At 47.0% G+C, this 10510-nt stretch overlaps 1 protein-coding gene across 2 annotated transcripts in view; it reads left to right on the top strand.

The window, feature by feature from the left end:
- The window catches only part of FAM149A (family with sequence similarity 149, member A), a 64640-nt gene that overhangs the window by 49310 nt on the left and 4820 nt on the right, over positions 1-10510 (top strand). For both annotated transcript variants that reach the window (XM_011959517.1, XM_011959518.1), the window contains 5 exons: positions 5119-5222; positions 5701-5910; positions 7623-7743; positions 9254-9382; positions 9467-9548. In XM_011959517.1, coding sequence (XP_011814907.1) covers positions 5119-5222; positions 5701-5910; positions 7623-7743; positions 9254-9382; positions 9467-9548 — 646 coding nt within the window. The remainder of the gene's footprint in view (positions 1-5118; positions 5223-5700; positions 5911-7622; positions 7744-9253; positions 9383-9466; positions 9549-10510) is intronic.

Below are 10510 nucleotides of genomic sequence, written 5' to 3'. Positions count from 1 at the left end.
GCTTTCCACGGTGACAGGGGTCCATGCAGGCTTTCCACAGTGACAGGGGTCCATGCAGGCTTTCCACGGTGACAGGGGTCCATGCAGGCTTTCCATGGTGACTTAAAGGGAAACCTTCACAGTGTCAGATGCCTGGAGCCCTTGACGTCCTGCCCATGAAGGAAGAGGCTGTCCTCAAGTTCCTTGCAGTAGGAGCCCATGCAGGCGGCACCACTCTTGGCTTCCAGATGGAGCAGTATATCCACAAAAGGAACAGTGGTGGCATCTCTGTCAGAAATCTGAAGGCACCTGGGAGAAGCTGCTGCTGGCAGCTCGTGCCATTGTTGCTGTCGAACCCTGCTGAGGTCCCTGTCGTGCTCCAGGAACGGTGGCCGGCGGGCTGTGCTGCCACTGGCCGCTTCTCTCCTGGAACCTTCACGCACCAGATCCAGGCAGCCTTCCGGGAAACACGTCTGCTGCTGGCTACTGATCCCAGGGCGATCACCAGCCTCTCAGAGAGGCGTCTTGTGCTAACCCACGTTCCATTGCTCTGTGGAACAGATTCTCCTCTGCGCTGTGTGGAAGTCGCCATCCCGTGCGACAAGGGAGCTCGCTCAGGGGGCCTGAAGGGGTGGCTGCTGGCGCAGGGAGTTCTGGGATGTGGGACACCGTCCCCCAGGAACACCCGTGGGAGTCCACGCCCGACCTCTGCTTCTGCAGAGACCCTGAAGAGATTGAGAGGAAAGAGCAGCCTGGTGCTGATGCCGCTGTGGTCAAGGGGGAGTTTCAGGGGAACGGACTACTCCAGTGCCTGCTGAGCACTGCCGCCCAGCCTGAGGCTGCAGACTCAGCCCCTGCGTGCACTGCTGCTCAGCGTGAGGCTGCAGACCCAGCCCCTGCGTGCACTGCTGCTCAGCGTGAGGCTGCAGACTGCTCTGAAGGTGCAGGTGTCCCCTGTGCCTATTCAGCAAGTCCCTACTGCAGACTGGAGCACTCAGCCTGCCAGGGAAGCCTGTTCTGCAACTCCCAATGCTCAGGCCCCTGAACGAGGAGGATCAACCACTGAGTGGTCTCAAGCTGTTCTTCCAGAGGCCACCAGCAAGATGGAAATAAGGCTGATGGAAAATAATCAGTTTCTATTTAAAACAATGATATTCAGGTCTGTTTGCAACGTGATTATTTCATGAAGTTTAACAGAATTACCACATGGTGCTGCTTTGAGATGTGAAGCTGTTTTCTGTATTTTGGGTCATAGAAAATGCTTTCCCCCTAACATTTCCAGCTAGTTTGAAAATTATAAATGTTCTCCCTTCTTTCCACCAAAGTGATGAAAGAATCGGTGAGTGTACATTGGGCTTACTCAGCGTTTATTGGTGGTAGTTGAGGCGATTTGAGGACATAGAGGTGAATCCTAGTGATATAAAAGCCGTGACACAGGGTCGGGGGCGATACATTCTGTGAGGGTCGCACAAAAAAACAAAAGCAAAAACAAACCTTGTAGAAGAATCAAAGAGTGATTTGTTCTGATTACAGGAGGGGATTGGTCTTTTACACTGGAGGTAAAATTTGAGCAGAAACATGAAGGAAGGAGCAAGGTTCTGGTGGGAGAGAACTCTGGGTGGGCCATTTCCGGCCAAGCCAAGGCGTGGATCAATAAAAGATGGGGCTTGTTTGGGGACTGTGACTGGGCTGAGCTCGGGGGATAGAAACTGGGAACCGCAGCTTAGTGTCAAGAGCGGGGATTAGGAATCGAGAGGCCTGTGAGGAGTATTCTTCTGGACGTGTTGTTTAACTTTGCTGCACTTTAGTGTCCTTAGCTTACAATGAGATTATTGTCTTGTCCAAGGGATTATGACGAGGATAAAATCATAGAAATACCTGAGAGCTCCTACCACAGGGGCCAGCACATACTGAGCATTTAATACATTTTTCTTGAATTGCATTTTTATTGAAAGATGTGATCGCAGGTGAGGCTGGAAAGGACACGCTTGTTCACGCGAGGCCTGTAGTGGTGCCAAGGAGGTTGTTTCTGCTGCCTGCCTTGTGTGGGGGAGCAGGGAACACGGATAAGGCAGGATGCATAGTCCTGAGCTACACAGAATCTGTAGTATAGCTGGAGGGAGTCCAACCATGCCAAACAACACACACCACACCACATACACACACCACACCACTCACACACTAGACACACCACACACACCACGCCACACACACCACATACACACACACACGACACACCACTCATACAGCACACATCCCTCCCATGCACCCCACACAAACACACCACACACCGTACACCACACACGCACCAAACACATACCACATACATGCCACACACACCACTCACATACACACACTAGACACACCACGTACCCCACACACACTGCACACATCCCCCCACGCACCCCACACAAACACACCACACACACAATACACAGCAAACACCACATACACACTACACACAACCACTCATACACACTGTACACATTCCACCACCACCCCCCACACAAACACACCACACACCACATACACACACACTACACACATACACTACACACACCACTCACACTGCACACACCCCCACACACACACCACACACCCCACACAAACACACCACACACCATACAGCACACACGCACCACACACTATACAAACACATACCAAATACACACATAGATACACACACCACACACACACCACACACCCCACACAAACACACCACACACCATACAGCACACACGCACCACACACTATACAAACACATACCAAATACACACATAGATACACACACCACACACACACACCACACACCCCACACAAACACACCACACACCATACACCACACACTATATAAACACATACCAAATACACAGATACACACACCACACACACACACGATGCACACCCCACAGATGCACACATACCACATACACACCATACACACACCACACACATACACCACATGTATACACAACCCACAACACACCACACATGTACACCCCCACACACACACCACACACACCCCCTACAGACACCCACACACCCCACACATACACACCTTCACACACACCACACACACACACACGCACACCTCCCCACACGGGAGCAGTCTAGCTGATAGCAGAGTGAAGCTTGCATGTATAGACCACTAGTTCTGAGCTTGACGTCTTTATTTAATACTCCATGATTTTAAATCAGTCCATGTTTCTCAAAACCTCAAATTCCTGATTTATGAGGTAGGAAGCTGTGAGAATTAAAGGAGAGAAAACATTTCATATAGTGCGTAGTGTAGAGTGGGCGTTCCATAAGTGTTACCTTTTATTATAATCAGATGCTAATTATATATTAATAGTATATATAATCCTTCGTAATTAGATTTTTGTGTAATTTTAAAATTAGATGTAATATTTTGTAATTAGATTATATGTATTTTATAATTAGATGTGTTTTGGATCCTAAGTGCTCTGGGGTCAGAGGAAAATTATACTTTTAACAGAGTGGGGTAAGATATGAGCCAAGCCCTAAATGATAGGTGTGATTTGTTAAAATGAGCAAGGAATGGAGGCTCTTCAAAGCAAAAGCAAAACTGTGCACCTGGCACAGGAGCACCTAAACCATCGATCTTTGTGAGACTGAAAGGACACAGGCCTGAACAGAATCCATGCTTCAGGGGGCAGTGGGGAGAACAGAGCGCCTCAGAGGCTTGCTTCACTCTCTAGTGTGAAGGCTTTACAAGAAGTCTTCTGTGCCTTTTCTGTTCTAAAGAAACTTTTGGAATTGCTACCTGCTTATTGTATTTTTTTGGTCTCTTTAAACTGCTCTGACAAGTTCAATACAGTATTTCCCACTTTTAAAAAAATAGGCAGCATGAGTATCACAAAAAGAGCAGTGGATGAACCTTTTAATATTAGGCAAATAAACAGACCTGGAAAATACAGAAATTCTAGAAGCTGAGGCATTTTTAAAATAGCTGTTTTGTTTTTATAATTATTCTGTTTGGATAAGTGTTAAAAAAATAAATGGACAGCAAAGTTAACAGAATAAAAATAGAGCCTGTTTTGAAATACTCAAGATGTTCTAGTGGTAATTATGAAAGCTCTTAAGTGATTCCTCTGTGTATGACTGTGGTTGCCAAATCTGTTCATGAACTAGAACAGAATTCCAGTCCCAGAAATCCTGTTCTCCTGAATCTAAATATTATTCTTTAAAAAAAATTTTAATTTTACTTTAAGTTCTGGGATACATGTACAGAATGTGCAGGTTTGTTACACAGGTATACATGTGCCATGGTGGTTTGCTGCACCTGTCAACCTGTCATCTAGGTAAATAGATTTTAAATCCTAGTTGGTCATGTTGTGGGACTGAAGAGGGAGTTGAGAATTACTTAGCCCTTAGCTCACACTTTCTGTCATCTCATTTAATTCTCACAATAGCTCTGTGAAGTATGTATGATTTTTCCCCAATGTAAAGATGAGGCCATTAAAGCTCTAAGAACAAAGTAAGCTTTCGAGAATTACAAATCAGGAAGCGGGGATTCAGACTGAAGCTTTCGAGGGCCCAGGCCATCTCACTGCTTCTGGGAAGAGAACCCAGGCAAGTATGGAGGGGAGGAGAGGAGAGGTCCGGGCAGGCAGGCTAGCGAGGAGCCGTGATGCCCGGCCTGTGCTGCTCCCGGTTCTCTCTCTGCCTTCCTCACTCTAGAGTTACCAGAGGCTGATACACGTTGACCACACAAGGGCTCCTTGCCCTCCAACCTCTGGGATCTCAGAGCATGGGGGGAGACTGAAGCACGGCTCTGCTTCCCTGCAGCCTCCCTGCCGCCTCCCTGCCAGGTCACCCTGGGCTGGTGGCGTTTCTACCCGTGCAGCTACCCTCTCCGGGTGCAGGAACCTCTCCCTCACATCTGGCCACTTTTGGCCACTTTTGGCCAGGTGTGCTGAATGTCCCTACTGTCGGGGAATTAACCAGTTCGTTGTTAATGTCTCAGCCCACATCTTTATAAAATAGCTCCCCTTTATTAGTTTTTCCTCCAGTTAGCTGGTGAGTGTGCTGTGTGTTTCCTGCTGATTTCGGACAAGCATCAGTCATTGGAACGGCACTGGGCATTTGTAATTTTTTTTTTTTTTTTACTGTTCTCAGATTCATCGCTTCTCCAACAGTTTTTATAGTGACATGAATGGCGTCATGACAATTCAAGCAAAACCGCTTCAGCGGAGACCTACCTATTTTGCCGACAGAACGCAGTACGTATCAGAATCAGTAGTAGTTACCCAGCCTCTTCCCTGGGCTGCAAACACTGGAGCACTGAAGATTGCAGGGGACATGAGGTCACGAAGGTCTCACTGAATCCCAGGCTTTGGATGTGCCTGAGCACGTCTGGAAACGCAGAAACAGACCCTTCAGTACCAACCACACGACAGTTACTATCGTGTATTTGGTTGGGAGAGATGGGGAAGGGGAATGTAGTCCTGAAATTCTGAATCTTGTGGGCTTGACTGTTTGATTACTAATAGTGAAAACCTTAGCTCTCTTCCTGTGGATGATTCTCCTTTGAAACAGAAATGGAAATGATGGGTCTTTTCATTCATTCAACCAGTGCTTAGGAGTGTGTTCTAGGTGCCAGACTGTTCTAGACAGTCAGTGCTCAGCTAAGCACAGACAGATGCGGTCCCTGTTATCCCAGCACTTGCAGCTGAATAGCTCACAGGATTTCCTTCCCAGGAATGAGAAGGAGGACAAAGCCTCGGGTGGAGGGGCAGGTGCTCTCTCCTCCGCACGGCACAGACTGGGACGGGCCTCAGACACTCATGGATTACCACCTTCTGCAAAGCAAACACCGGTGCCCTGGAGGCTGCCTTCTCTTGCTTCAGATTCACAGAGACTAAAAACCCCCAACATCTATAGTGACGAAGTTCTTCGGGCAACAAAACTGTGAGTCTCGTTTCTCTCATAGTAAACTAAAGGTCATGCAGGACGTAGACGCTTGTCAGTTAGGGTTCATGGATCATCTCGGACAAATCATCCTCTATCCAGTTTTACACAGACGCTTTTCTAATGAGTTCATTGAGTATTTAACGTTCTGCTTGCTCCAGTGGTCTTCTTAGCTGCATACTAGGACACAAGGTCAGGCAATGTCCCTGTCACACAGGCGAAATGAGCTTCTGATGGTGGGGTGACCTTGGGTGGAGTTCAGTGGCCTCAGCTGTGAAATGAATAATTAGCTAATGCCTTTCAATTACATAATTAATACTTTCTAAGGGGAGGTTTAAATAAAATAATAGATACAGAATGCTATAAAAATAAAAGGACTGTGTCCCTATCGGATTATCTTTAAGGATGCATTTCTCTCTATGTGGGAGTTTCAGTAAAGCTTTCGATCTGAGGGATGCACATCCCGTCATGGCCTCATTAGAAAGGTGTTTGTCTCTTGCCCTCCAGCCAACTTACCAGTGTCGGCCAGTACTTACATTGATAATAACAGCTAATGTTTATTGATCGCTTTCTTTGTTATCAGCACCAGGTAAATGAATTATGAACTTATTTATTCCCCACCATAAACCTTTATATGGCTGAGACTCATGCTATCCCAAATCTGAGACGCGGAAGCAGGCTAAGCCTGCCAGAGGTCATCCCCGCCAGGAAGAGGCCCACCCGGACACACCCACAAGTGCTCTCAGGCTTTAGAGACCACCCACTGGACCCCCGGCCTGCAGGGGGGCGGTTATCAGCAGCTGAGCTCAGGAGTGGGCGGCTGCCAACACTTACCTGGCACCCGGACTTTTTCCAGATGCAGTCGGAACCCCCTTTCAGCTTTTTAATTGGTGACTGTTTCTTTCACAGTTTGGGACTCATGTTTCCAGCTGTGTTGCGTCTGCTGTGCTGATTCCTTCGAGATCTCTCTCCCTCCGCCGCCTCGCTTCCCCCCATGCCAGTCAGCCGCACGCGGTGCCAGTCAGCAGCACACGGTGCCAGTCAGCAGCACAGGGCAGGCTTTCTCCTCCTGCCCCAGCCTACCTGGGCCCCCGTCACACCTTCATCAAATAGAAACCCTTTATGTTTCCTACTGAGATACAGTCAGATGCCTCCAATTGTGCAAATCCCTCTGTGTTCTGACCCCTCCCTCCCTGTGAGCTGGTGATTTTTCAGCTTGCTTTTTATTCCACCCTGAGGAGCCCTTTTAGACTATTCTTCCCAATTGCTCTCCCTACACATGGAATTGTAGTCCCACAGACAGCCTGTTTTTCTGTGTGCATAGCTGTGCTCTACACATACAAGGGAAGCCGTAGCTTCAGAGGGGCCAGTGCCCTCCCCCTTTGGTGATGCTGCCTCACCTGTGTCCCCCGGCTTCTCACCTGCCTGAATTCTCACCTGCCAGCCTCACTTTCCCTCTGGCCCCCACACACACCAGCTCTGCGTCTTCTCCCCTCCATCTTCTGTCTTCCACTTGTATTGAGATAACATTTTCCCCCAGTTATCAGAGTGCTGTAAGTTCCCTGGGGAGCATCAGGATAATACCACAAATAGCAGAAATGAAAGACCTCCGGTGTGCCCATCGCACAGAAGTCACAGCTCTTGGCAGATTTCCCGTCACTTGCCAGTTACCCATGTACCTGGGTGCTCAGTGACATGATGCTGTGTTGCAGGCCGACTGGCGTGGACCACATGGTTTCGCCGCTAGTTCAGACGTCACGGAGCAGGTTCCCCCCAATAAGCGTGGAGACCAGGGAGCAGAATACGGCAGTTCCTGGATGCCGCCTTACTTCTGTAAGACAGATTTCATTGTAGTTCAGTGGACCATTTAGGTTCTGTATTGGAAAACAAACAAAAACAACTTTGGCACTTCCAAGTGAAACTAGTAACATAAGATCTGAGTGGCTGTCTTCAAATGCCTTCATAATCTGTTTCCAGAAAGTAAATGAATGGCTTGTGAGAATTTACAGGGAGCGAGAGGCTTAATTCACTGTTTTGTGAAATAAAAGCATGTCTTGAACTAAATCAGAAATTCCAGGTGTCAAGGAAATCTCTGACAGGACAGTGGAGCAAGGAAGAGAGCATGAGATTAGGTTGGGAGACAGGCAGGTCCGCGTGGATCCTGCCACAGAAACTCTCTTCTATGACTTGGTACAAGTCACTTTAATCTCCCTGAGCCTTAGTGTTCTCTGTAAAAGGGAATTAAGGATTCTTACCTCTAAAGAATTGTTAGAAGGACCAAATGAACTCAGAGGTATTAAATAATTCCTGATGTGAAATTATGAGCTCAGTCAGTGATGACCCTGGTCATTTTTATCAGGTCTCATTTTTACAGCTAACCTCTGCCATGTCTATTGCAGTGGAAGGCGATACCTTCTGCAGTCAAGCTCCCCTCAGCCAGGCAGTCGCACAGGTCTGGGGAGTGCACTGCTGTCCGTATGCAGAGCCAGGCAGCCCCCAGGTTTACAGCCACCCCTCCCTCCACTCTCACACAAGTAACTTGTCTCTGTTCATTTTATACAACACAGAAGGACCCCAGTTGTAGGAACATAAAGACATAGTGAGAGAAGAACCCTCCCTGGGCGAGGTTTCCTCCTGTATGCCCTGTGCCACCTTGAGCCCAGCGCTGGAACCCATTCCCAGAAGGCAAGAGTTGCAAAGTGTTCGTGTTTAGCCTTAGAATAACATAATTTTACAAAAGGTGGCTGGACGCAGTGGCTCACGCCTGTAATCCCAGCACTTTGGGAAGCCAAAGTGGGTGAATCACGAGGGCAAGAGTTCGAGACCAGCCTGGCCAACATAGTGAAACCTCATCTCTACTAAAAATACAAAAAAATTACCCAGACGTGGTGGCGCATGCCTGTAATCCCAGCTACTCAGGAGGCTGAGGTAGGAGGATCGCTTGAACCCGGGAAGCGGAGGTTCTAGTGAGCCGAGATCACACCATTGCACTCCAGCTTGGGTGACAGAGCGAGACTCCGTCTCAGGAAAAAAAAAAAAAAAAAAAAAAGGCAAACATCACATTAAAAAGCCTGCTGCTTTACAAATGTGGAATTACATTTCTATTAAGGTTTTGTATCTCTCTTTCCCTATTATGACACTATCATTTTATCAGGTTTAATAGTGCAGTTACATAATCAAAATATATTTCATCAGGTATTTATCCTTAGGAGACCTGATCCTTAGTAATGTCTAACTAAAAGTTTCCAAATAAATGAGTGAATGATTGAGCGTGTAGAGATCTTCTTTTGTGTTTTTAAGGATTGCATTTATTTTAAACAAGAACATATTATCCTTCATTTAGTACAGAGGAAGGCATCCACAAGACCGTGTGTCGAGTGCCGTGCCTGACGGTATAGAACGATCACGTCTTCGAGAAAGAACCGCTACCCTGGAACAGCTGTCAAGGCCTAGCACAACCCATACGTTCCGGGTGGGTTCTCTGTTTACTGTAACTTTAATTTTGAAAAACATTTGAAAAAAATGAAATTTGTCCCTGATTTTATTTTTCTTCCAGCAGTCAGATACGCCTCGAAAAAGTTCACTGACACAAATGGAATTTGCTGCTCACACATGGACAGGTCAAAGTATTTTGACAGGTCAGCTTTTCTCCATGTATAAATAAAGTGATGTAATATGTGAGATTTCAGGTTTCGGAAAGTGAAATGAAAGATTATCTACCTTGATAAGCCTATTTCGCTCGTGTAGGAGGGAATAGCAAGTGTCTGTGGCCTGTGGCCTGACCTCAGAAACCTCGATCACAGAGCGCACCTGCACAGACACGCATGCCCTCACCTGCTGTCAGATCAAGAAGGGGGAAGTGTCCAGAAGCTCTCCATGAACTGGGGGCCTCACTCTAGAAAGAATGCTGTCTTGGGAGAAGTCAGTCCCTTGTTTGCTATAAAGTTTTCATGCTCTGTTTCTAAGTGGAACTCTAATCTTAGATTCTCTTTGAAAATCTGATGATAAAAATGCCTGAGAAAATTAACACAGATTTGCTAGTTACTTTATAACATAAGGTTTTACAGAGAAATACATATTCTCAGCTTGGTATGTTGTTTGCAGGATATTCTAGTTTGAATACGGGCTGGTGATGGTTCCACTTCCGGAACAGCCACCCACGCTTTTTCAAGGCAGTAGCGTGGCCTCGTCATGAGGTGTGCTGCTCTGGAGTCTGATGCTGGGTTTCCACCCTCGCTCTGCCGCCAGCTGTGCAACCCTAGGAATGTCCCAACCTCTCTGGCCCTCGGCTTCCTCTTTTATAAGAAGCCGGGTAGATAAAATAATTGTTGGAAATCTGTGAAAAGGACCTAGCTAGATACCAGGCATATATTGCTCAAAAATTATGAAGTATGAACCATTTGTATTATAAATGATCTGAAATTTCAGGGATAATTTATTGTTTTACAGAGAATTTTAAACATATAATCCTAAAAATAAATTTCGTACTTTGGGAGGCCGAGACGGGCGGATCACGAGGTCAGGAGATCGAGACCATCCCAGCTAACACAGTGAAACCCCGTCTCTACTAAAAATAGAAAAAACTAGCCGGGCGAGGTGG

This window comes from Colobus angolensis, unplaced genomic scaffold (assembly GCF_000951035.1).
Source record: "Colobus angolensis palliatus isolate OR3802 unplaced genomic scaffold, Cang.pa_1.0 Scaffold5, whole genome shotgun sequence".
NCBI lineage: Eukaryota > Metazoa > Chordata > Mammalia > Primates > Cercopithecidae > Colobus > Colobus angolensis.
Note: the sequence above shows the minus strand (reverse complement) of the source record. Positions and strands in the feature narration are given on the sequence as shown.